We start from the raw sequence: 27,150 nt of genomic DNA on the forward strand, positions 1-27,150 counted from the left end.
ATCTGTGCTATCTGTACATAAAACCTCTGGTAAAAGAACCTTGTTTATAGTGAAGGGCGTATATAAACATTGCTCTGCTTAATAGCCTTTCTGTATTGCCTTAACATCCTGTTGTAACTTTTCTGAAACCAAGCTAAAAAAATGTGGGTTTTTTTAGTTATTTTCCCCAAGAACAAAAACACTTAACAAATTAATGGATGAAAAGAAGTAGGAAATCCATAAAAATACTGATTTTTTTTTTTTAAAACACCAATTTGTAGTAACTTATTATAGATTACAAGGCCAACTGTCTATTGGATAACTGTGAACATGACTAATTCAGGTAGTTTTGCAGCTGATACTGCTCCCTCCTAGCTATGAGTCCAATGTGTTTATCTCAGAAGAACCTCCTCCAGACAGGGCCACTTCCAGCAACGTTGTTGCAAGATGAGGAGTACAGATTTGCAGCTAAAAAGCAATAAAGCTATTGCAAATAGTTTTGAGCCTGGTATGTTCAGGGCCTGCTCTGTGTGTCTCCCTCTCTCAGCTCCTCTGAGTGCATTCAGGGTATCAAAATTATCTTAAAGCATTTTGTATTGGGCTTGTCTGTTCATAAAAAAGAAAACAGGCAGAAATGAGGGATGGAATGAGGTGTACCCTCATGAACCAAAACAATCCAAGTGCCTTAAACTGTTTGGGTTGCTCCATTGAGTAGCTGAATTTTTAACAGGATTGTAACTTTAGTTTACAGGTACGGTACACTGTTTTTTCCAATACTAGCAGGAAATGATTTTCAAAAATTGTTTTTTGGGAGGTTGCTTTAGTCTTGCCAACCTTAAATGTCTGTCTTTGATTAAAGGAAATAAGATCTCAGAACTGAATTGCAATGCCAGTTTCTTTGCTGCTGTTAGATTAATCACTAAGTGACATTGATCTAACCTACCAAAGTTTAGAGAGAGAGAGAGATAACAAGAAGTAAAGATAAAGGCGTGTGTGTGTGTGTGTAAGTAAGCAGCACTGTTTTGGAAATAAAGTGTAGAATGTCCAAGGTCCTACATATTACCCAAGATTTGGATTTGAAACTAACCCTGGATCCTGAACCTGTCTTTGTTAAGTGTAATTACTTGGTGTCTGTCTGAAAAATAACTTAAATCTTTGGAAATAATCACTCATTACATACCAGTCCTGATGCAGCCAGAGCAAGTGAATAAACTGCTGAACAGAATCCAACATAAAATTCTTTCCCCTCAATTTTGGTTATATTATTTCCTGGCATTTTAAGTAGAACACAAGTTAGTTTGTCTAAGATATTGAGGGTAAAAGGCAGAGTGGATTTGATTTAAATCACTAGTCAGGAAGACTCGATTTAATCATGGTTTTCTACATAAAAGTGCATTCTTGTTGGTTGTTATAACCTTAATACATGTTCTTCACAACTCAGATAGATGTAGGTTTCATTTTTAGAACTATACGTTTTTAAACAGTGATTTATTTTGAAAACTTTTCAGATTAGTTTTACAGTTATATCAGAAAATGAATGATTGTTTGGTTATTTCATTTACCAAAGGTAATTGAAGCAGAAGTTTATGAAGTCATTGGGAGGTGAACTATCTCCAGTTCAACAGGTTAATGATTAATATTTCGAGGATTTTCTTGCCATGCGTATTAGGAGGAGAACACCACCAGATTTTAAAATTGTTTTATTTAACTAAAACAACAACGTTAAGTATTCTGGATTTTTTTTCTTCAACACCAAACATATAATATTTTAACAAGAAAGCATATGTCCCTCAAGTCTTACATTTATCTCCAGACTTCTTCTTCTTGTCCAGATCTATTCCACCCCCAACGATCTTCTATTCATTGAACTTTTTGAAACGTTGCACTTTTAGAGAGAGGTAAGGGATTGACTCTGTGTACACAAATTTGCAGAGGTACAATAGAGTTGAGGTCTGTTGTTTCTAACCTCTTGTTTATTTATTTAAAAACATTTTTGCTGTTAACAGGCATGTTACCTCTGGAGACACAAATCCACAGTTTGAGAACTGCAAAACTAAGCATCTCTGATGGTATCTTCTAGACTGAGCACTGAGACCCAGTAGATCAGATTATTTAGGTTTAATCTTTCTATACAGAAGTCTGTGGAACTCCATAAGATTGGATCCCTAATCTATGAATTATTGGAACTCATTTACAAAACTTTTCTTAAACATTACAGGAATATATGGTCTCATACTATAGAATTAGAATTTATAATCTCTATTCCATGATGAGATATCTTTGAGCTATAGTGTATCTTACTTAAAACTGTCTTTAGATCAGTTTTTCCCTCAAAAAGCATTCTATCAAAAAAATCCTATTTAAAATTTAAAAATCTGATTTTTTTTTTAAATCATTTTTATCCACCCTGGTAAAAGGATAGTTCTTTCTGAAAGGAGTCCTTAGGAAACAACACATAAACTCAGCAATTCATAGATCAAAATTCAGTCTTTAATGTTGTTGGGCTTTGATTTATTAATTGCTTTGAAAAATTATGAAAAAAGCCCTAAACTGGCTTCTGAAACAGACTGGAAGCCAGTGAAGGGACTTAAGCATGGTCCTGATGTGTTCACGGCAGCCTCCACCATAAAGGAAAGCAGGCAGGCACATTCTGTACCATCTGGAGCCTGCACATAGTCTTCAAATTCAGTTTAAAATAGAGTGAATTACAATAATCCGGCCTGGTGGTGACACATGCATGGATCACTGAGGTCCTCACGGTCCACAAAGTTCTCTAACCATCCAGAGGTGAAACATGATGCTCTAGGTCACTGGGACAGAGAGCTGTAGGTAGTTCGGAATTTGCTCCCACTACAGATATGTCTGAGCCCTAGCCTCGGCTCGGCTTCACCATAATCACACACAATGTTACAAAGAGGACAGATGGTCTGTCTCCTGGATGCTAGTGTTCCTCCGCTTGCGTGATCTATCTGACGTAAGTTCTTACTTCATACCTGATGAAATTTAAGTCCTGTTATGTGGCAAACCAAAAAAAAAAAAAAGTTGATTTACTGCATCTCTAATAAGCCGCCTTACAAAGACATCTCAGTACATCTGTAGCTCTGGAGGATGTTCTAACTACAGGTTAGTAGTGGTTTTGGATTCCTCGCTGTCACTGAGCTCTCACATAGCAGCAACTGTGAGTAATGCTTTAATACCATCTCCAGGTGGTGAGGAGACTCTGTCCTTCCCTGATGGCCAAAGACGTGGCCTCAGTTATACATGGTCTCAGCTGGACTACAATACTGCAGTATACCGCAGCATGAAGACTTCAGTGCTTAGGAAACTCCAGCTAGTGCCAAATGCTTCAACACATCTCCTCAGCTATGCAAACTACTGTGAGCCATGTCAAACCTGTCCTCTGCTCTATACACTGGTTTCCCATAGAACTTCAAATAAAGTTCCAGGTCTCTGTCTTTATCTTCAAGATGCTGAATGACTTGGACCCAGGAGATCTAAAAGATCTCCTAAAGCTCCAGTGTGGATACCATGGCATTCTTCTGGCAAAACAGAAAGTTCCCCAGTAAAGCCAAAACTCATCTTTGCAGGAGACAGTACTCTCTTGGGAGCCCATCCAAGGCTGTGGAATAATTCAGTCACGCAGTTAACTCTGAGAGGTTGGGGTATAGCTGGCCTTTCAACACCCCACTGGGACTTAGTAGATGTCGTAGGCATTCTTGAGCAAAGTGACCCTGCTGGCTGCATATGGCACACCACGTTTCCCTGCCCATCCCAGGGCTTCTGGGAGATGGTTTCCCTCCCTGCTGGGTGTGGGTCTCTGCTTGGGTTCGATCCCTGTCTTCTGATCCCATTCCATCCCTGTTAAGTTTTCTCTCAAAACCAGGATGACTATCCATATCCTGGCCTGCCAGTTTTCCAGCCATCATAACATCTCTAGGATGTTAGTGTAGCGATCAACAGCTCAATGTCTAGTTGACAGCTGGTATCAAGTGGAGTGCCCCCGGGGTCAGTCCTGGGGCTGGTTTTGTTCAACGTCTTTATTAACAATCTGGACAATTAGATTGCACCCTCCACATCTTTGCGGATAACACTAAGATGATGGGAGAGGCCGATATGCTGGAGGGTAGGGATAGGGTCCAGAGTAACCTAGACAAATTGGAGGATTGGGCCAAAAGGAATCTGAGGTTCAACAAGGACAAGTGCAGAGTCGTGCACTTGGGACAGAAGAATCCCATGAACAACTGCAGGCTGGGGATCGACTGGCTAAGCAGCAGTTCTGCAGAAAAGGACCTGGGGATTACATTGGATGAGAAGCTGGATCTGAGTCAGGAGTGTGCCCTTGTTGCCAAGAAGGCTAATGGCATAGTGGGCTGTATTAGTAGGAGCATTGCCAACAGACAGAGGGAAGTGATTATTCCCCTCTATTCGGCACTGGTGAGGCCATATCTGGCGTACTGCATCCAGTTATGGGCCCCCCACTACAGAAAGGATGTGGACAAATTGGAGAGCGTCCAGTGGAGGTCAGCGAAAATGATCGGAGGCACATGACTTACGAGGAGAGGCTGAGGGAACTGGGCTTGTTTAGACAGGCCACGGGCAATAACCAAAAAGTCACAGATAGTGACCTGTCTGTGACTTTTAGTTAGAGGTATTTTTAGTAAATCTTACCCGCTGCGCGGGGGGGGGGGGACACTCCGTGACTTGTCAGTTCTAGTGGAACCAGGATTTTGGCTTGACAATATTGCTGCCAGCTAGAAGGATGTCTGACCACCACTGGCCGTGGTTTGTTTAGGAAGGATCTAGAAACTGATTTTCCCCCAAAATGGATGTAGGGTTCAATGAGGGGAGGAAAAAAAGTTTTTTGCTCCAAACATGCACCACTTGTATTTGCTAAACATAAACTCCATCAACAATAGCAATTTTTATGAATTCTCACAATAGTATTAATTACTTATCAAACTGATTGATTTTCTACAATTGTACAAAGCCCATTAGTTACTCAATGAAATGCATCACAGGAAATGTTGCTATACATCATTTTAATTGTGGTCTTAAATGCACCCAAACTCCTCTTGTCCTTCCATCTTTTCCCCCAGGGAAATTGGATTGCCCATACTCCGTTATCAGAGGGGTAGTCGTGTTAGTCTGGATCTGTAAAAGCGGCAAAGAGTCCTGTGGCACCTTATAGACTAACCGACGTATTGGAGCATAAGCTTTCGTGGGTGAATACCCACATGGATCTGACGAAGTGGGTATTCACGCACGAAAGCTCATACTCCATTGTGCCCTGCTTCTTCCCAGCCTGTCTGGTTTTTTTAGCTGTCTCATCACTTTTTTTTTTTTTTTTTTTTTTTTTTTTTTTTTTTTTGAGTTCAGCTAGCTATCTAATTATTCATCTGACAATTATCTGACGCTCACTGGCCTAGATCTGCCAGTCCTCCTGAGAACTGCATATGAGAGGGGAGAACGGTAAAGAGAAAACAGTGCTTCATAGCAGCAAGCAGGCAGATGGAACAAACATATTTAATTTCTTTGGAAAGCATCTCATTGTACAAAATGCTGGTGAGAAAATTGTGTTTCACTTGTTCAGTGATTATAATGCAATCCATTTAAAAATATGGCATGTTGAGTTACCCTTCCAGTGCTTATCTCCTCTCCACTGTTCTTAGACTAGTCTATATCCTGGACCGTAGACATGTATATTAATAATTATAAATGTTAAGAGCCAAGAACAGTTGCATACCTAAGAAACGTCTCATTTCTTACTGTGACCCTCATCCTTCTCCGTTGTTCTTTCATACTATTGTTTCATTTATCATCCTTTGATGTTGGTATGATTGAAGTTATAAACTCTTTGGGAAAGGGTTCTGGCTATTTAAATAGATTAAAGTAACATGTACACTCCTATTTGTACTGAAGCTGTCACTAAAGCTACTCCTTGATAGCAAAGTTCTCTATTGGTAGTAGAATTCACTATTTCCTCTCGTACACTAATGCAAGGTAGAGATGGAAAAGCTGCTAGGTCAATTGCATCTTTCTGCCAGGGCATGGTTGTTCCTGACAGTACGGTATATATGCAACTGTTACTCCTGGGGGAATTGTGCACTACTTCTGCATGCACAGAATTTATATACTCACGGATGTCTTTGCATCCCCGCAGAAAAATGAGCTTCTGACAGGGCAGCAAAGGGAAGCCACAAGATCGGTCATGCAACCCTCCCAAGCAGTATGTGTCACGTGCCTAGGGCAACCGGCAGAGGTAAATCACCGTGGGACAGGAGGCAGCACTGGCGAAGACCGGGCTGGTGGCTCTTACCCTGCGCCGGGCTCAGCTTCTAGTTCCAGCTGGGCTGGGGAGGACGGGACGCCTAGTGACGTAAATAGAAAGGAGCATAAACACTACCAAATTTAAATGTAAAAATGTAATAAGAAAAGCCAAAAAGAAGTTTGAAGAACAGCTAGCCAAAAACTCAAAGGGTAATAATAAAATGTTTAAGTACATCAGAAGCAGGAAGCCTGGTAAACAATCACTGGGGCCCCGGACGGTCGAGATACAAAAGGAGCACTTAAAGACGATTAAGTCATTGTAGAGAAACTAAATGAATTCTTTGCTTCAATCTTCATGGCTGAGGTTTTTAGGGAGATTCCCAAACCTGAGCTATCTTTTGTAGGTGACAAATCTGAGGAATTGTCACAGATTGAAGTGTCACTAGAGGAGGTTTTGGAACTAATTGAGAAGCTTAACAGTAACAAGTCACCAGGACCAGATGGCATTCACCCAAGAGTTCTGAAGGAACTCAAATGTGAAATTGCAGAACTATTAACTATGGTTTGTAACCTGACCTTTAAATCAGCTTCTGTACCCAAGGACTGGAAGATAGCTACTGTAACGCCAATATTTAAGAAGGGCTCTAGAGGTAATCCTGGCAATTACAGACCGGTAAGTCTAACGTCCGTACTGGGCAAATTAGTTGAAACAATAGTAAAGAATAAAACTGTCAGACACATAGAAGAACATATTGTTGGGCAAAAGTCAACATAGTTTCTGTAAAGGGAGATCATGTCTTACTAATCAGAGTTCTTTGAAGGGGTCAACAAACATGTGGACAAGGGGGATCCAGTGGACATAGTGTACTTAGATTTCCAGAAAGCCTCTGCCAAGGTCCCTCACCAAAGGCTCTTACGTAAATTAAGTTGACATGGGATAAGAGGGAAGATCCTTTCATGGATTGATAACTGGTTAAAAGACAGGGAACAAAGGGTAGGAATAAATGGTAAATTTTCAGAATGGAGAGAGGTAACTAGTGGTGGTCCCCAAGGGTCAGTCCTAGGACCAGTCCTATTCAACTTATTCATAAATGATCTGGAGAAAGGGGTAAACAGTGAGGTGGCAAAGTTTGCAGACGATACTAAACTGCTCAAGATAGTTAAGCAGACTGTGAAGAAATTCAAAAAGATCTCACAAAACTAAGTGATTGGGCAACAAAATGGCAAATGAAATTTAATGTGAATAAATGTAACGGTAATGCACATTGGAAAAAATAACCCCAGCTATATACACCTCTACCCCAATATAACGTGGTCCTTGGAGACAAAAAGTCTCACCGCATTATAGGTGACACCGCATTATATCAAACTTGCTTTGGCCCCACCTGTTCCTTGTTCCCTGACAGCCCCATCCAGAGACCCCCATCCCTAATCACTCCCAGGACCCCACCTCCTACCCAACCCTCCCTGCTCCTTGTCCCCTGACTGCTCCGACCCCTATCCACACCCCCGCCCCTGACAGGCACTCACTGGCAGTGGCGGGAAGCGGAGCAACGCGGCCCCAGCCCATTCCACTCCACCTCCTCCCAGCCGCGGTGCTCCGCTTCCTGCCGCTAATGAGTGCGGGGAGGCCGGGGGAAGGACACCCCCCCCATACTCACCTGCAGTGGGAAGTGGAGCGCCGCAGCTGGGAGCTGGCAGAGTGGAGCGGGGTGGGGCCGGGCTGCTCCGCTTCCGCCACTGCCGGTGAGTGCGGGGGGGGCATCCCTTACCCCAAAACCCCTCCCCCGAGCGACACGGCTGGGGCCGGGGCAAGGGAAGCGGAGCAGGCTGCTCCCGGCCCACCGCTAATCCCCCGGGCCACTCTGGGACGGCAGTGCCCCCCCACAGCTCCTGTCTCCCAGACCCTGGGGGGGCGAGCCCCTGACCGCCCCCGAGACCCTCTGCCCCTTATCCAACCCCTCGGTCTAAGCCCCGGCCCAGCACCCTTAACTCACTGCTCAGAGCAGTGTGTCGGAGCTTTACCGCGTTGTATGCGAACCCGCGTTATATCGGGTCACGTTATATCTGGGTAGAGGTGTACATGCAATATGATGGGGTCTAATTTAGCTACAATTAATCAGGAGAAAGATCTTGGAGTCATCGCGGATCGTTCTCTGAAGACGTCCACACAGTGTGCAGCGGCAGTCAAAAAAGCAAACGGGATGTTAGGAATCATTAAAAAAGGGATAGAAAATAAGACTGAGGATATCTTATTGCCCTTCTATAAATCCGTGGTACGCCCACATCTTGAATACTGCATACAGATGTGGTCCCCTCATCTCAAAAAAGATATACTGGCATTAGAAAAGGTTCAGAAAAGAGCAACTAAAATGATTAGGGGGTTGGAACTGGTCCCATATGAGGAGAGATTAAAGAGGCTAGGACTTTTCAGCTTGGAAAAGAGGAGACTAAGGGGGGATATGATAGGTCTATAAAATCATGACTGGTGTGGAGAAAGTGAATAAGGAAAAATTATTTACTTGTTCCCATAATATAAGAACTAGGGGCCACCAAATGAAATTAATGGTAGCAGGTTTAAAACAAATAAAAGGAAGTTCTTCTTCACACAGTGCTCAATCAACCTGTTGAACTCCTTGTCTGAGGAGGTTGTGAAGGCTAGGACTGTAACAGGGTTTAAAAGAGAACTGGATAAATTCATGGAGGTTAAGTCCATTAATGGCTATTAGTCAGGATGGGTAAGGAATGGTGTTCCTAGCCTCTGTTTGTCAGAGGGTGGAGATGGATGGCAGGAGCGAGATCACTTGATCATTGCCTGTTAGGTTCACTCCCCCTGGGGCACCTGGCATTGGCCGCTGACGGTAGGGACCTTTGGTCTGACCCAGGATGGCCATTCTTATGTTCTTAAAGAGTTCCTCTTCCCCTGCATGGCATTTGGGGCTGTGTCAGACCCACCCCCAGATTTCTCCCCTGGCTGTCGGAAGCTCTGCAAACCCCCCCCCCCCCCCCCCCAATCCCCCATGCTTCCTGCACCTATCACTTCTCAGCTGCGGGGGAGGGATCACTGTATAGGGAACTGCTCCCCCATCTGCCCAACTCCCATGCATCCACACCCCCCTTCATATCCAGACCCCCTTGCCAAGTCCCTCTCACCCCCACGCCCAGAACCCCCACAATGAGCCCCACTTCCCCTGCACCTGGACCAGCCCAATGAGCCACCCACACCTGGGTCCCCACCCTACCGACCCCGAACCAGCTGCACATAGATTCCCCCCCCCCCCCTCCACGGAGCCCCACTACTTTAGCATCTGGACCCCAAACACACACACCCAGACCCCCTGCTGAGCCCCAATCACCTTCACCTGGACCCCCCCTGCAGCGTCCCATTACCATTGCACTCACAACCCCCCAACAAGCTCCTGTGCATCTAGATCCTCCACTGAGCTGCCCGCACCCAGATTGCCCCACACACAACCATCTTAACCACACCTGGATCCCCCCCATACTAAGTCCCTTCACACTTGGATCCTGCCTAGCTGAGCCTGCCTGCCCACAACTGGTGCACCTGTCATAGAGGGGTAGGGCCCTGGGGTGTTTCTGGGGTAGGCACGGTCCTTGTGCTGTGTCATGGTTCGGTGCAGCTTCAGCTCCCACAGGGACACAGACTCAGAGGTGCACAGTGATCTCCCACCTCTGTGCAGCCAGTGGCCTGTGCTCCCCAATGCCATGCTGGAACCTCCACGTTTATTTGACAAATAAAATTTGCAGAATTTTGCAGAATTTTAAATGTTTGGGCACAGAATTTTTAATTTTTTGGCACATAATGCCCTCAGGAGTATAACTGTTTTCTTCAACCCAGTCTTTAAATCTTGGGTGATAGGACTTATACTGTTTTCAGTGAGGAACTGTCTCAGGATCCAGCAGTAAGCTTTTATTGATAAGGGGGGGGAGGAGGGGACACTTGATCTGCCTGTCCAGGTTGCCCACCTGTGTCTCATAAACTGCCTTAAATGATTGCCCTCTTCTTGATGTCTCCATCATTTAAATAGCTGTGCACACTGATTGTCCTCCAATCTGAGTTGTCCTTCAGCCAAACTATAATTATTTATGACTTAACTCTTCAGTCTTTCCTAAGAATGGAGTCCCTCTCCCTCTTTAATAACTATGTGAATAATTACAATTTGAAGGTCTGATATTCAAGCATAATATATGGAAAATCAATAGAATCACAGGGAAAGGAGTGTGTCCGTGCTGCTAGGGAACTGTGTGGCTTTTAACCATGTACAGTACCATACATCAGTAGCTTCTAGAATGCTTGCTGCTCTTAGTCACAGGTGACACATAGCCCATACTAGTGCCATCTCCTGTCCCCTCTTGGTGGGAGTCTTGTTTTATTGGGTGGATACAGGCTTTCAAGAGCTGATGTGTTTTTAGTGGAAGTGTAATTCAGGAAGTAACAAAATGGCTGCTCTTTAGACTTCCAATCACAGAGAGTGTGTGTGTGTGTGTGTGTGTGTGTAAACTTTCTCCTTTTCCACTTCTGATGTTTCAGAGTAGCAGCCGTGTTAGTCTGTATTCGCAAAAAGAAAAGGATTACTTGTGGCACCTTAGAGACTAACCAATTTATTTGAGCATAAGCTTTCGTGAGCTACAGCTCACTTCATCGGATGCATAAAAGTGGAAAATGCCTCTACCCACAACTAATTTTGGGGGCGTTGTTGCATGTGATTTCCCCTCCCCCTTTCCTTGCCATGCAAAAGCAGGTTTGCTGTTCTTAAATGATCGCAGGAAACAGTCAGGCCAAGTGGAAGCTCTGCCACGCAGATGTGGTGGGTGCTGGTTTCTGATAGGGATAAGATTAGTTTGAAAACTACCAGCAGCTGTGACTCTGAAGGGCAGTGCTTCTCATGCAGCTTGGCCTGCTGCCTCTTGGCTACGGCTGTATAAAACCAGAGCTGATTACTAACAATTCCAGAAACACTTAGCTATTGTAGGGATGAGGGAAAGGGAATGAAAGCTTTCTGAACACAGTAAGCAAATATCACTAACTATTTTAGTGGGAGAAAGGAGGCTAAACTTCACTGTAGAGCTGGGGATGCTGGGGTGGAGACTGAAAAGCCAGGATTTGAGGCAAATTCTAGAAAGCAAAAGGATCCATGTTGGCTCATTTTAGATTAAGAAACTGTACAACAGTTGCTTTATAACTAGCAAACTATCTGTTCTTACTGTTCTCTTCTATGCCCTGCCGTACTGCTGCTGTTGGTTAGTGACCTGTAGTTCCAATGGGAGGTGATAGCAGGGCATTTTCCTCTAGGGACCCATGACTTGGGAGCTCACTTACCCGTCTGGGTCTGCCAATGCCTGATTCTCTCCCCACCCCTCCCCCCCCGGCCCCAACTTTCTGGATGTGCTGCAAAGCTTATCCCTTTTTGGGTGTTATGGAAATGGGGTGATCAAAAGGAGGGCCTTGCTGGATTTTTATTCATATCCAAGTCGTTATTTCTATTTTACTTTGTATTGTGTATTTCAAAGGGTGGGTATTTATAAAGGTTTGTATAAATCTAAATTAGTTTATATATAGGACCATATTGTTAGCCACTGCAAAAGGGCAAAGGTCCAGTGAAGTAAATGGAGCTGCACCTGTTCATGCCAAAAGAAGAGCTCATAGACTTTAGCCTTAGTGCTCAAGGCAATGTCTCTTGGTACCGGACAACCAAAACTGAAACTTTCCTGAAGCAAAGCCCTTCTGATATCAGTTGGTGGGGGAATGGGGGTGTGTGTGTGAGAGATTGAGCATCCAAGTTTTTTGTTCAGAGCTTTTTTTAGCCCCTGCTGGGGAAGGGTAACTGGAATAACCCCTGTGCTCTTCATCACAGCTAGATCTTGGAATTATATTAGTTCTTATTTTGGGTAAAACCACTGGTTGAGGATCAAAACTGCCATCTTTTTGATTTCAATAGATTCTATAAAGCAACTTTATTAGATTGTTAAAGTAGCACATTGGATAGAAGCCAGCCAATAACTAACTAGATGTCTGACAGTATACAGTAAATGGTGAAATCTAGTATGAATTGGTAAGAGAACTATTACATTTAGGTGAACTTAAGGAACTTTTCTTGGTGCTCCTGGTATCTTTTTCTATCGGTCGATCTATCTGTCTTCAATTTAGCAATGTTAAGTAACAGTTAATGTGTGGTGGTGGTTTTCTTTCCCCTTACAGTGCCTCCAAAGCCAGTGCATCTGCAGAATTCATTTTTATCCATCACACACCAAACCCCTATGCGGAAAGCTTTACCTACTGCACAAGCAAGAATGGAGGAAGTCACACCTACCTCTGCTTCTTGTGTGTCAAAGGAAAAACCCCACAAGGTGTCAGATCTCATCAGTCGTTTTGAAGGAGGCAGGTAAGTCACTTGCTTTCTTTTAAAAGTAAGGGGTAAAGGGCAATGTGTCCTAATTCTTTTAACAACACTCTGTGCAGATTAATGAACTATAACGTATTGCGTAAATGAATGGCATATGTTGTGAAAGTATAGACTCTGGTATTGCTCTCACTGAAGTCAATGGCAGTCTTGCTACTGATTTAAATAGGAACAGAGTAATGCCTATGATAACTATTTGATATCTCCCCAGGATTAGCTGCAACACAGTGCTTCTTGCTTTGCAATATATTGTCTAATTGCAGTATTTCATTAAAAGAAAAAGTGTGTTTAAACAAACCTAACTTGTGGTGGTCTACCTAATACTTGTAAATGTTGATTTAGAATATTAATAATTAATAATAGAAACTTAACTTTTTTTTAGTCCTTGGAGTACACACTTTTTACAAGGTTAGTTTCTCGAGCACAATCTGAAGTGAAATAAATAATTTGCATGATTAAAATATCCTGAAAAATGTTCATAGTTTGGAATAAATATTTAAAATGAAATTGTTCAGGGAACCTTAATTCCTTTTGTGTTTATTAATAAATCTCAATTTATAAAAAGTGGAATCATTTGAAATCTTAATTTTTCTTTTGACTTTTCATGCTGGTTTGCCCTTTCTTACATCATTCCGCATACACAGGAAAACTAAATGGGTCACTTTCACTTACCTGTTTAAGGTCCGTTTCACTTTCTGGTTGTAGTGAACTAGAACATTGCTGCTGTTCTTCATTTTACAAAACTGCAGAGTGCAGGCAAATATTTAGAACACTGAAAAATGTCGGCTGTGATGACATTTACTGTCACTAAAACATCCTGTTCACATACCATTTTTTTAATCAAAATGTACATGAAGGGACTAAATGCTCTAAAAGCACACTTTGAAGCAGTGAGAAGAAACCTATTTCTAATACTATAGCAAACTTTTTATATTCATGTCCCAAGAGGTTTCCATGCTCCTGTATACACATGAAAGATCAGTTCCTCTACTCAGGATATATGTGTGAACATAAGTTTAAAAGCCGGATCGGGGGGGATGGAATAACTACCATCAGAAGAGGGAGTAACTTTTTAAGTGAATGTAATCTCAGGTGTTATCTTCATCTTAAAAGGAGATGTATCAAATGAAAACAAACCCCAGGAAGCTCTTTGTTTAAACAATTGGATAAATGGTCATAAATATTATACGGTGACCTTTCAGAAAGCAGTAAAACCTCAGACTGGGCCAATTCTAGGAGCAGTGAGAGTTGTCTAGTGGGTATATATGGCATTGGCCTTCCAGTACTTCAAGGACATCCGCATTCTGAAGGAACATTTCCTACATGAATGTATGATTTATTATGCATCGCCAGCCCACTAATTTAAGGCCAATGTGCACACATGCATCAGAGGGCAGAATCTGGCCTTCAGGAGGTGGAATGCATCTTAACATACGAATAGTCCAGTGCTGCAAGAGGAGACTTTATTTACTAGAAGCCCAAGACTATCACAGGGATGATGAGCTTGATCTATGAAAGGAAAAGGAGCCTCTAACCTATTTGAGATCTCATCTGACTGCTACACTGCCATGACAGCTGCGAATAGGGAAAGGGGAAATGCAGTGTTGGAGGATTTGCAGGAACTCTTTCAGTTTAGGCCCCGCCCCCAGTCTCTGTTTTGTTTTCCTTTTTATAATTCTCCTGAAGTATCAGTCTCAGAATTCTTTTAACAGTCTGGTATCCTTAGGAAAACGACTCTTACTCTTCCATCTGCTTCAATAGTTATCCAGTTTGGCAGGGACCTACTATGAGGCCTGTTTAACAAAAGAGAGGAAATGTCACAATGGAGCTGCATGATACAGGATGGGTTAACTGACTCTTGTTACCCCACATGATGAATTTTCACCCATCCTTCAAACTGAACTGCTTCATTTTTGGTTAAGGAGGGAAATAAAAGAAATTAAAACATAGCCACTAGGACTTCCACCCCTCCCAGCTTCTTGAGAAAGAGCTAAGATGATCTCATGCATCTCCTTGATGCTGGAAAAAAAGCCAGGGAACCTTCTAACCACCCTCTAATATCAGGATCTCCTGACTGGGAATTACACGGGTAGCATGCTTTGATATCTGTCATCCTCAGGAGGAGGTATGTTGGTTCCATCTTTTGGGGATGTCTGAATGGTTTTGAGAAGTCTGTACTATTTTGGGACCAAAGGGAACTATAAATATTATTATGCTAAAGCCCTATTATTCCCTATTTACAATGTTTGTTCATTTTTACTTATAAACATGGGAATTGCCTGACATGAAGAGATAATTGATCCATCTATCTAGTGTTTAATCCCATACACTAGCCTGTACCTGACTTCTAGAGCAAGACTAATCCTCCTTTGAGAAAAAGCCTCCATAACACACCTGCCCAGTTCTGTGTTATATTGTGGGCTGGGGAAAAGAATTTTTTTTTCATATCCTCAGTTGGCAATGTGCTGCTGCTTTAAAGCAGGAAGACTGACACCCTCTGCCAATCTTTTGTCTTTGTATACCCAAACTGTGCAGTAGTACATTGTGATTGTGAAATACAGTAATAGGTTTTTGTTCGCTTGCACAGCCCAAAAGCTAATAGAAATGGGGAAGAGTTAGAATTATTCTTAACTATATGCAGCAATATAAAAAATATATATATTTTGGCATAAAAAAGCCAAAATGAATTTACAGGAAGTTAACTATTTTTATAAATGAATGTAGCATAATATGCATTTCACTGACTTTTTAAAAGGGTATCATTTTCACAAAACAAATTGCACTGTGATTTTAATTTGTATACATGCTGAAAAAAACAAACAAAAAACCAACTCACAGAAAACCAACATCCAAATGAAGTGCATTCTTCAAACCACCAATAAACCTGTTGAGTCTGTAATGTGGTTGTAATATTTATTTTAAGGAAGAGTTGTTTGGTTTCTGCTGTTTCTAACCCTTCTAAATTAATCTTGCAGTGGAATTAATGGTCTTCACATATTACAAACAATGCAGCAGGAAGACTGCATCATTTATCACTTTATGCAAAATAGTTTTATCACCACAGTTCTTAAAAAAAAATTGGGGGGGGGGGTAAATATGAATTTCTAGTAAAACAGCAACATGCAAGTATTCCTTTTCATCCCAGTGATTTTACACTAATGCAATAAAACCTTTATTTTATAGAGTATCTTTAATGTTAACAGTAGCCCAGAGTAGGAACCCTGAAAGAATACCACTGAAAGACAAAATTCGGGGTACATGCCAGGGACAGATGCATGTTTGGGTCTGACTTGAACTGATGAGGCATGAACAGAAAGGCATCTTTCCTCTTGATAGTGACAAGGATCTGAAAGGGTGGCACTAAATAAGTTGACTGACCTGGGACTGGACTATAAAGATAAGCGTGTAGAGCTATATTAAGAATATAAAGCTTTTACTATATTCTGATATAGTAAGGAAAATGGAAAAATTAAAATAGTGTTTCTTGCACACTTAAGTGTAGCCATGGGAACAGAGGGGTCTACGGACAGAGCATTGGACTGGGATTTAGGAGATCTGGATTCTATTTCCAGCTCTGCTGCTGGCCTGCTGAGTGACCATGGACAAGTCACTTCACCTATGTGCCTCCATTTCCCTGTCTGTACAATGGGGATAATAATACTGACCACTTTTGTAATGTTCTTTGAGTTCTACTAGTGAAGAGTGTCATATAAGTTGTTTATTAACAGGCAGACAATGGACACCATTTTAATTTCTAGGAAGATGTATACTATTGCCCGTGTGATTTGTTGAATTAAATATGACTTTACACCATGGAAGGCCTATATTAGACATGTTCTGCATAACTGAACATGTCTAATATTAGCAAATAAAAATAGCTTTGCAGAAGTTTAAAGTTGTGCAATATAAATGCCCTCTTAAAATTAAACACTTTTTTCTAATGTTGCCCTTAACTCTTTTTTTCTTTTTTCTTTTTTTAACCTTTTAGTCCCTCAAGTCCTAGTGATTTGAAGAAAGAAACCTCTGTTGTAAAGGTTGCTAAATCTCAAGGAAGATATGGGTCAGCATCACCTCAGCCAAAACTCCTCTCCCAACACCCACTACAAAAGCAGGGAAATAATACAGATCAAACTCAGGTTGTACAGAAACACAGGGCCAATGGAGTAGTAGCACAAGGCCAGATGGAATGCAAGGACAATAAATTACTGGAACATAGCACCAATACATCCACTCCAGCTTCAGAGATTGCAGTCAACAGTAACTTAGTAAATGGGGAACAAGAAAGCACTACTACAGACTCACTCCAAGCTACAACGGTCTGCACAGGGCAAACTCTTGACTGCTGCAGGACTCCAAGCAGGGACACACTGTTCCTATCTGAAAATGAAACTGTAGAAACTAATACTAATGTAGAGGAAAAACAGAATGAGGACCTCAATAAGGAAGAGGAGCATGTAGAAGCAAAGGTAAAATTACATTCTGTATTTTTTCCTTGCATACAACTGTGCCTGTGTTTTTTCCAGGTGCTTCGAATAAAAAAATAAGTTTTTATAGAGCCATTCAAAAAGGAAGATATTTTTGATCCCCCCCCCCCCCCCATTTATTCTTTTAAACTTTGAAAAAATGTGACCAGCTCTGCAAATAAATAAAATCAAATAACCAGAAACCTTTCAACAATAGATTAGCCTTTTAATGAGGCACTTCTGAAAAGGCTGAATACTTTTAACCTGTGGAAATAGACCCAGATTATGTGCTGTGCAGTGGCATTATTATGTCCCAGTGCACCAAAGCTGGGACTCCTCATAGATCTTGAATATGCAAAATTTGGCAACTCTTCCAAATTGTTTGGTGAAGGAGGTAAGAGAGGGTATTTTTAGAAAAGAACGGTAACTGACCTAAACTTGCATGTCTAGTCATGTTTGTGCTATGAGAGAAGGTGGAGGAACAAATGGTTGGAGTGGCAAAAAAACACACACTAACACAGCAGCATCAAGACATCTGGAGACAGAACTGGCTTGTGAGAGCTTAGCTCGAGTATAACCCATTGAACGGATCTAGCAAGACAATGGGAAGCCACTGGGATGTGCCAGTTAGACACCAGGGATGAAGAGATACATTTATCCCTTGTTGAAATCCCATTGAAGTCAGTAGAATTACACTTGGGATAAATCTGAGATTTCCTAGTAGGGACTTATTTTGTTGTTGTTAAGAGGAAATGAGTGGGTGAAAGTGAATTAGTCTTGGAAAATGTAACGGCAAAAAAATCACATCCTGCTTCCAAATGCAGATGACTTTTTAGTCCATGAGTCACTGTATTGTAACAAAACCATGGCCAGCTAGATTTGTGTGATTGCCACTTTGCTGCACACCAGGGTCACTTGAAACTTCAGGGGGAAGAGAGGGAGAGAACCAAGCTCTTGGTCTTGAAACCACAGCCCACTAATACTTGAGGTAAAAGACAATCTCTAGGGTCTGTCAGACAGAATTAGACACACACACTTGAGTGTTGCTATCTGACACACACCTACCCTCTGTGTGTGTGTGTCTCTCTCTCCCTACCTGTCAGTTTGCTATAGGATTATGTATTTTAGCAGTTTGTGGGTGGAAGCTTTCGTGATTTTGTACTGCTTCCCCCCCCCCCCCCATGTGTATTTTGTTCCCACAAATTTTGTCTTGTGTATTTTCTTTTGGGTTTTCACTTATGGAAGAAACAGCATATCACCGGGCATTTAATTTTGCATAGTTGGTGATCCTGTGTGTGTGCAGGATAAACAGTGCATGGGAAAGATAGGTCTCAAATTTTCACATGTGTACTGTTGAATATCTTAGCCAGTGAATGGGAGGTTATCCTTGTTGCCAATGAAGAGTGTTAGGATCCCATCTGTGCATAGGTCTGATAGGAATCCAAGGTACCTTTGCCCTGCCACACCTTCTATTATATTTCTTTGCTTCCTGTTCTGTGATGCCTGTTTCTTTTTATGTGCATGTCTAGGCCAGTACAATACACTGGATGCTTCTCAGGCAATACAGAATGGGAATCCAAATTATGCAACAGGTGTTGGCAGTATGTACAGGAAAAGGCAGAAATATGAGGCTGCTGGAGTCTAAAATACAGGAAGGAACTGGGCAAATGCCTGGAGAAAATGCTAACGAGAGCAATCCCATCTGTGTCTGGTCTTGGCCTCGTCGATAGCCAACAGATGTTATCTGACCTAACTGACCAAAAAGAATAGGTGTAATATTTGAACCAATTATGGCTAGATGCATTACCTTTTGATGCTAGAAGAATAAAGAAGCAGACACAAAGTCAGAATGGTTTAAATCTAGAACAGTAATACCAGCCTTGGAACATTCAACACCCAGTATATTACATTAGAGATGACAGCTGTTTCTGAACTATATATTCATTTGCAATACAAACAAGACCTTCATTCAGTCCTGGGTGCAGACTTTGGTTACCATCTTCAAGCAACTGCAGAAGCAGATTATGTTGTGAAAAAGAGAATGGAAAAGAAAGCATGTGCAATTTTATTTTTGCCTAACATCCCAACTCAACAGCAAAAAAAAAAATAACAGGACGGTGTAAATGCAATCTAACAATTAGCAATAGCAGTAGATATAAATTGTGGTTCCCAAATTGTGAACTGTGGTTTCTTTGGGGAGCCATGAAGGGGTCATGAGCAAGCCACAAGTGTTTGGGAACAAATTTTAATCTATATGCCTGTTTTTGTTTGTTCCTAATTAGAACACAATTAAATTGGACTCGCAATTAAATTGGACCCCTCTCTGTGGGTCTGTCTTATGCTGCTGTTGGTGCTGGGGCAGCATCTGTGTCCTCCACTCCTAGGGCGGGCTCTCAGCAGAGAGACTTCCTGCTGAGGGAAGCAGTCAGTAAGAAGTCTCTCAGCTTAGAGCCCCCTGCTGGAGTAAAGGGCACAGAACGGATGCCTGTAGTGCCCATGGACTCCCCATGGAAGCAAGCGCCTCCACCCCAGCCCAGGGCTAGAGACTTGGACTAGTGGGCCTTATGCTAGCACTCTAAAAATAGCTGTGTAGACAGTGCTTTGAGGTTGTGGCTTGGGCTGGAGCTCCAGGCCCTGAAGTCCCTCCTCCCCCTACGCTTCAAAGCTTGAATCACTGCCCATGGCAATGAACCTCCCAGCCCAACCCACAATGTTTACACAGCTGTTTTTAGCACAGTAGCTTGAGTCCTGCTAGCAAGGGTTGCCAACCCTCCAGGACTATCCTGGAGTCTCCAGGAATTAAAGATTAATCTTCAATTAAAGTTTGTCATAATGAAACCTCCAGGAATACATCCAACCACAACTGGCAACCCTATCACCAGCCAAGTCTGTCTACTCGGACTGGGGGGTTGCTGTGAGAAGTGTAAACATATCAAGAGAGGCTCCCAGTACTGGCAGCAGCACCAGTGCCAGCAGATAGGGCAAGGAGACTGAGGTGGAGACAGGTGTGTCTTGTCTTGATAATGGAGTGATTTTTGCCAAGTGCTAAGCATACATGTAAAATATCTTTGACCAAAGAAGGTGATTTTAATAAAGTTCAACAGCAGAGGAAGAAAAGTAGATAACACGATGATAGTTCTATTATATCTGGATATTCATGTCACAGTGTGACTGCAGAACGTCCACAGCTACAACATGTCATTTATTTTCAAGTGTTAGTAACTGAAAGCATGACGCCAAGAGCATTTGGAAACCAACACCTGGAATTCGTGAACAAAAGCCATGATTTTTCCTTCAGAAACTAGAAGAATTAAAGCATTCCCCCCCCCCACCCCCCAAAGTCATGTCTAAAGAGGCAACTCCTCAGAGGCATCTTATGTGGCCACGCAGATTACAAAAAGCAAACAAGCAGGTACCATTGGCAGGACCCGTCTCATTCCAGCAGTAATAGACGTGTAGAATTCTAATTTGGGAAACAAGCAGCCATGACACGGAAAAACCATTCCTTTGTCAAATAACACCTTCCATCGGTGCATTGATGACCTTGCAGAAAACATCCAGGACCAGTTGATAGAACAAATTTAAGAAGAGTCAATATTTGCACTGTAGCTTGATCAACCACAGACGTAGCTAACATGGCTCAACTTCTGTGTTATCTGAGATTTATAAAAGTAAGTGCAATAGTTGAAGGACTTTTTATTTTGCAGAGAAACCCCGACCTGAACAACCAGTGAGGAAATACTCATGATCCTCAGTAAATTCATAGTGGATGAAGGTCTTAACTGGGCTATGTCTGAGGGTGGCTGTGCACGGATGCGGCAGCTGCTATAACTTGAGAGACCATTGGGGTTGCAGCCATGAGTAAAGAAAGTGGCAAGAGCAGCAACATGGAAACAATGATTCCTTGCCAAGCTTTGGCATCAAAGAAGTTGCACCCTGAAATACATGAGGCCCTCAACACTGTTAAAATAATGTAAAATCCTGGGCAGTGAACATGTTATTTTAGTATAATGTGCTGAGATGGGTTCTGAGTACATTCCTTTCACAGTAAAGTCAGGTGGTTGTCATGTGGGAAAGTGTTACAACACATCTTTAAATTGCTTGAAAAAATGAGAATTTTCCCCTGGGAAAACAGATCTTGCAGATTACGTTTGTAAGGGGGGCTTCTTGAGCGCATTTGATTTACCTGATGGACATATTTGGCAAATTGAGTGCACAGAACCTAACACTTCAAACTAGGAATACAGATATGCTAGATATGAAAGAGAAAATCAGGGGATTTATAAAAAAGCTTTGTCTCTGGAGATGCTGCATAGAAAAGAGTTACTGAGATTTTCCAGACTTAGAGATGTTATCAGACTTTTTATCTTTTTTAAAAGAGGGAAAGTGATCAAAATTCTAATGAGACCAAATATTAACTCATTTTTTCTCGTTTGTATTCTCATTTTGATGAATACTTTCCTGGAGTTGGACATGAATCTGCAAATACCAGTTGGATTTGAAATCTGATCTAGGTAACAGTTGACTCCATTCCAACCTTAGGTATTTCATCTCACAAAAGTCTTAGAATTGTCAAGTAATCACACTGAAGACCAAGTTTTCAAATCCGACAAACCAGGAATTCTGGATTTCTGTTGAAGGAGAGTACAAAGAAGTCAGTGATAAAGCTATGAAAATACTGCTTCCACTTGCTCCCAGTTATCACTCTAAGGCTGAGTTTTAAGCGGTGATTTCTGTGAAAACTAACCATAGAAATGGTTAAAACTTGGAAACTAGCAGATACTCAACCAAATATTGCACAACTATGCAGTTTGTAACGGGCCCAGTCTTCTCACTAAAATCTTATGGTGTCTGAACATGCCAAAAATCCATAAAATCAAATTATAGTTTTAAAAACCCAGATTAGATCAGTGTATATAATTAAACTGCAGACATTTAAAGTCACAGAACTGTTCACAGTCTTGTGTCCTTCTTGAATCTAGTGTCAAATACAAAAAATAAAAATTGGCTGTGGCAAATCACCAACTTTTAAGATGGGGTAATGGAGCTGCAGTACTAAAAGCTAGAGAGCCACTATGTAAACTACCAGCTATATTCCTTGCCCAGCACCTTTGATGCTTTGAAATGTATTCCTAAAATTTAAGAAAAGGGAAGGAGGAGAGGGAAATATTCTTGCTTTCTGAATGTATGTATCTAAACAAGATAAGTAGATCCATTGCTTCAAGGATGGGGCTGAGTTTGAGGCTGGGGACTAATGTGAAGCCAGAGCTCCTAATAGAGAGCGAATTTTGAACGCTCTTCTCTGTTCCTTTTCTCAGTTCTATAGCAGGTAGATCTGACTAAGGCATTATGGAATTACAGGCTGTAAAGGGGTCCAGACAAAACGGTCACTCGACGTGGCAGAGTTGTTCTGTTATTGCTGCGAAAATAATCCTGTGTGGAACTCGTTGAGGTTTAAACACTTTACAGGATGTAAGAAAAAGTCAAGAACTGCAAATAACACATGGCAGAAGACCTTTAAAGAGAAGATCTTAAGAAAATTGCCAGTCTTGTGTAATGGGATGTATTTTTCTAACACAAAGGCTGAATAGTACAAAAATTCCACAGCTGTATGAGAGAACACTCTGGGAGAAGTGTTCCATTAGAACTAACTGAAGACACCCCTCCTCCCCCCCCACCCCCACCCCAAAAAAGAAAAGAAACAAGTCTGACTACCCCTTTTGAATGTAATGGAAAATCAGAATATAGACTATTGTGTTCTAGAGAGATTAAAATCAATTGTGTATTTTCAGTAAACAAAGCGTTTGTTTGACATGTGCTTTTAGTGGCAGTGCTACAGGCTACAATATTGTAGACACGCTTAAGTATCCCAGAGTTCATGCACGCTGCAGATGTGATGTGGTGTGCTTTTGGTCCGTGAAGAGGACGGGACAGTTTCTTGTATGATGAACTTTCTGCCCGAAAAGGACATGCCTTTTGCCACACTCGTGAGACAGAGAAAACAGCTCTCCTTTATGCCCTAGGTTCTGTAGCTTTGCCTTCCCTGAAGGGACAGAAGTCAGAGTGTGAACATTGCTACATTTCCCTAGGGAAGAATATTCAAAAGGTCATCCCTTTAGCATTGTGTATAGGGGTGACAGCAGTGTCTAAACTAGTGCGGTCACATCTTCAGGGGTAATGAAATCTGTATACCCTTTCTTGAAGGTGGGTAGATATACAATAAATTTATATTTGTAATATTTGGCAGCTTGAAGGGAAGCTGAAGAGAGAGATGTACTTAGTAAATAAGATGATATAATAATGTTGCCAGCTCTCATGATTTTATCGCAAGACTCATATTTTTTGGAGTTTGCCTTAAAGCACCAGCTGCTGGAACCAAGAGATTGCATGAGAACATCAGTCTTCATTTAAATTATATTTCTAGCCCACTTGGTTGCAGAGAAAAGCTTGAAAATGTAGAGTCCGTGCGACTTAAATGCTCAAACAGAAGTCAAATAAAAAGGAACTTCAAATGAATTATATTTTTAAATCTCATTGCTTTTAGGCCACTCGTTATTTCTGGGGCCCAACTAATGATTTTTGAATACATGAGTTTGGCAGTACTGATGATATATAAAAATTATACATACTTTATATTTTTCTCCCCACCCTTCATATGTCACTTGTATTAGATTGTAAATTCTTTGAGGCAAGGACTCAGTCTGGAAAGGAAAGAATCATATTCTATATTCCCATACCCTCTTCATGTTTGCTGGCAGAAATGGAAAAGCTTTGTTGGTAAGGGATTGATACTAGTTTACTTCGATCTGCAAATTTCAGTAGAAACTGCCTCAAATTGGGATGTAGTTCATAGAAAAAGTTTGATGTAAATTCACAGGATTTGTAAATCTATTGCAGGATTATGAAAAATGTCTACATACTGCTAATATTTTAAGTATGGAAGTGTAATATGTTTTTTAATCTCTGCAGGCTTTTTTCACATCACAGCTTAATGTCTCAGTTCAGGCAATAACTTAAATGCAAACTATTTGTTTTTTCGTTTTGTATCACCATAAAATGATTCTAAGGGGGAGAAACACTCATAACTTTGTAGTAAGAGGTGTGTACCCAGACCACATAGAATGCATGATTTTAGGCTTCATTTGTAAACTGATCAGTTATTTGCAGTCCTGTCTGATACATGGATTTTGCCAGTTGAGCTGGGTGAAACAGGAAAGGGGTTCTGGTCTGGGTGGCTAAATATTTTGAAAAAGCCAGCTGTTAAGACTGAACACAAAAGTTATCTATTCCAAGTTACTGATTGGAATAGATAACTTATAGCAGCATAGGGTTGCCAGGTGTCTGGTTTTCCACTGGAACTCCCGGTCAAAAAGGGACCCTGGCAGCTCCAGTTGGCACCACCAGCCAGGCCGTTAAAAGTCCAGTTGGTGGCACAGCGGGGGCACAGAGCTAAGGTAGGCTCCCTGCGGCTCCTGGAAGCGGCTGCCAGGTCCCTACAGCCCCTAGACGCATGGGCGGCCAGGGAGGCTCTGTGCGCTGCCCCCGCCCCAAGGGACAGCTCTGCAGCTTCATATTGGCTGGGAACAGCAACCAATGGGAGCTGCGGGGGCAGCACCTATGGGCGTGAGGGCAGCACGTGGAGCCTCCCTAGCCCCCCATGCATTTAGGGGCTGCAGGGACCTGGTGACCTCTTCCCAGGAGTCGCAGTAAGCACCGCCAGGACCTTGCACCTTAAACCCTCTCCTGCACCCCAACCCTCTGCCCCAGCCCAGAGTCCCCTCCCGCACGCAAACTCCTTCCCAAAGCCCGCACCCACCCACCCCAACACCTTGTTAATCAACATTTTGGAATCTTGTTGTTTTCATTTAATATTAATATTTTGTGTATAATACAGAATACTTCTTTTTCTTATGTTCCTTTGTGATATTTCATGTAATAAATGATTTCCTGGACCTATATCAAGCAGTCAGTTTTTTTTAAATAGACCTCTTTACTGAGGTCAGTGGAAAGTTCCGCTTAACCAAGAAGGCATGCTGTGGCCCTAGTACATTATCTATCTTGCTATTCTTATTTGTATGTTCCATTTTTGTTATTTAAAATGTTAAGTTGTTTGTATACAACTAAAAGAAATCTAATTATAAGTCATTAGTAGTTTGGCACAATACTGATCATAGTCAGAAAAATGTGGTTGTTTTTTTGTTTTGCTTTTTTTTGCAAAATATGCCTTATTTAGAGTATGCAAAAATTCCATGAAATATATAATTGTTTATACATTTTCTTGAAAAATTCAATATTTTTCCCACTTTCACTATCTGTTTAACAATTTTCCTAGTTGTGAAGAGAGACACATGTTCTGTCCATATACCTGTACATATCATACTATGGAGACATTGTTATACTTCCATCATTAAGGCTGAGACTTGAATGTAAAGCAGGTCTAAAATCCCTCTTTCATCCTTTTAATTAAAAGATTTTAGTCATCAGATTCAATACCCTAATTCTTCAGAGCAAAGCTGAATTTCTCATAATTTTTGAGCTAACTCTTTGACACAGGAAACAATTTAAAATAGGCTCCTTCTAAAATTTCCCCTGAGATTCTAAGTTTTTTCCAGGCTCCTATAACTAAACAACCATAGGTTTCAGAGTGGTAGCCATGTTGGTCTGTGTCAGCAAAAAGAACAAGAAGTTCTTGTGGCACTTAGGAGAATAACAAATTTATTTGAGCATAAGTTTTCATGGGCTAAAACCGACTTCATCGGATGCATGCAGTGGAAAATACAGTAGGAAGATTATATCTATCTAGATAGATATATACACATACACAGAGAACATGAAAAAATGGGTGTTGCCATACCCACTATAACAAGAGTGATCAGTTAAGGTGAGCTATTATCAGCAGGAGAAAAAAAACCTTTTGTAGTGATAATCAGGATGGCCTATTTCCAACAGTTGACAAGAAGGTGTGAGTAACAGTAGGGGGAAAAAATAAGCATGGGGCCTGTCCTGTAGTAGGTGACTTTGGGGTACTCTTCTGTCTCTGTCAATCTGTTTCTTCACTTGAGCAGGTGGGTACTGTAGTTGTCAGAACGCTTGATAGAGATCTTGTAGGTGTTTGTCTCTGTCTGAGGGGTTGGAGCAAATGCGGTTGTAGCAGTGCTAATAAGCGATGGTCACATAAACACCACCCTATACCGGAAACCTACTGACCGCTATGCCTATCTACATGCCTCCAGCTTCCATCCAGACTACACCACACGATCCATTGTCTACAGCCAAGCTGTACGATACAACCGCATTTGTTGGAAATGGGCCATCCTGATTATTGCTACAAAAGTTTTTTTTTCCTCCTGCTGATAATAGCTCACCTTAACTGATCACTGTCGTTATAGTGGGTATGGCAACACCCATTTTTTCATGTTGTCTGTGTGTGTGTGTGTGTGTGTATTTTCCACTGCATGCATCCGATGAAGTGGGTGTTAGCCCACAAAAGCTTATGCTCAAATAAATTTTAGTCTCTAAGGTGCCACAAGTACTACTCGTTCTTTAAACAACCACAGTAACCGGAAACTCAACTTCACATCGCTTCATTTTCATAACATACCCACGTTAGGAACATGTTAAAAATATAACCTAAAAGTTATTTTCACTGATTCGTAATAACCAATATTAGATCTGCAAAGAAGATTCACTTCCCCTCTCCTACACTGCCCCATCTAAAAACTTACCTTCACTCATCTCACATGGCCCTAAAATAGAGTCTGAGACTGGGGAACCCATTTCCTGTGAGCCAAGGCATTGGTATTTCAGGTGTTCTCATTGTGCCATGGTGCATAGAAACTGGGCCAAGCACATCAGGTCTTCCAACACAGTGGTTCTCTACCTGGGGTATGCGCAGAGGTCTTCCAGGGGGTACATTAACTCATCTAGATATTTGCCTAGTTTTAAAACAGGCTACATAAAAAGCACTAGCCAAGTCAGTACAAACTACATACAGATAATGGCTTGTTTAGATGGCTCTA

At 41.7% G+C, this 27,150-nt stretch overlaps 1 protein-coding gene across 6 annotated transcripts in view; it reads left to right on the plus strand.

Moving 5' to 3' along the window:
• FGD4 (FYVE, RhoGEF and PH domain containing 4) overlaps positions 1-27,150 on the plus strand; it is a 179,276-nt gene that overhangs the window by 119,577 nt on the left and 32,549 nt on the right. For all 6 annotated transcript variants that reach the window (XM_007067470.4, XM_037878640.2, XM_037878599.2 and 3 more), the window contains exons 3-4: positions 12,467-12,650; positions 16,657-17,134. In XM_007067470.4, the coding sequence (XP_007067532.2) occupies positions 12,467-12,650; positions 16,657-17,134 (662 nt within the window). The remainder of the gene's footprint in view (positions 1-12,466; positions 12,651-16,656; positions 17,135-27,150) is intronic.

Source organism: Chelonia mydas, chromosome 1 (assembly GCF_015237465.2).
Source record: "Chelonia mydas isolate rCheMyd1 chromosome 1, rCheMyd1.pri.v2, whole genome shotgun sequence".
Taxonomy (NCBI): Eukaryota; Metazoa; Chordata; order Testudines; family Cheloniidae; genus Chelonia; species Chelonia mydas.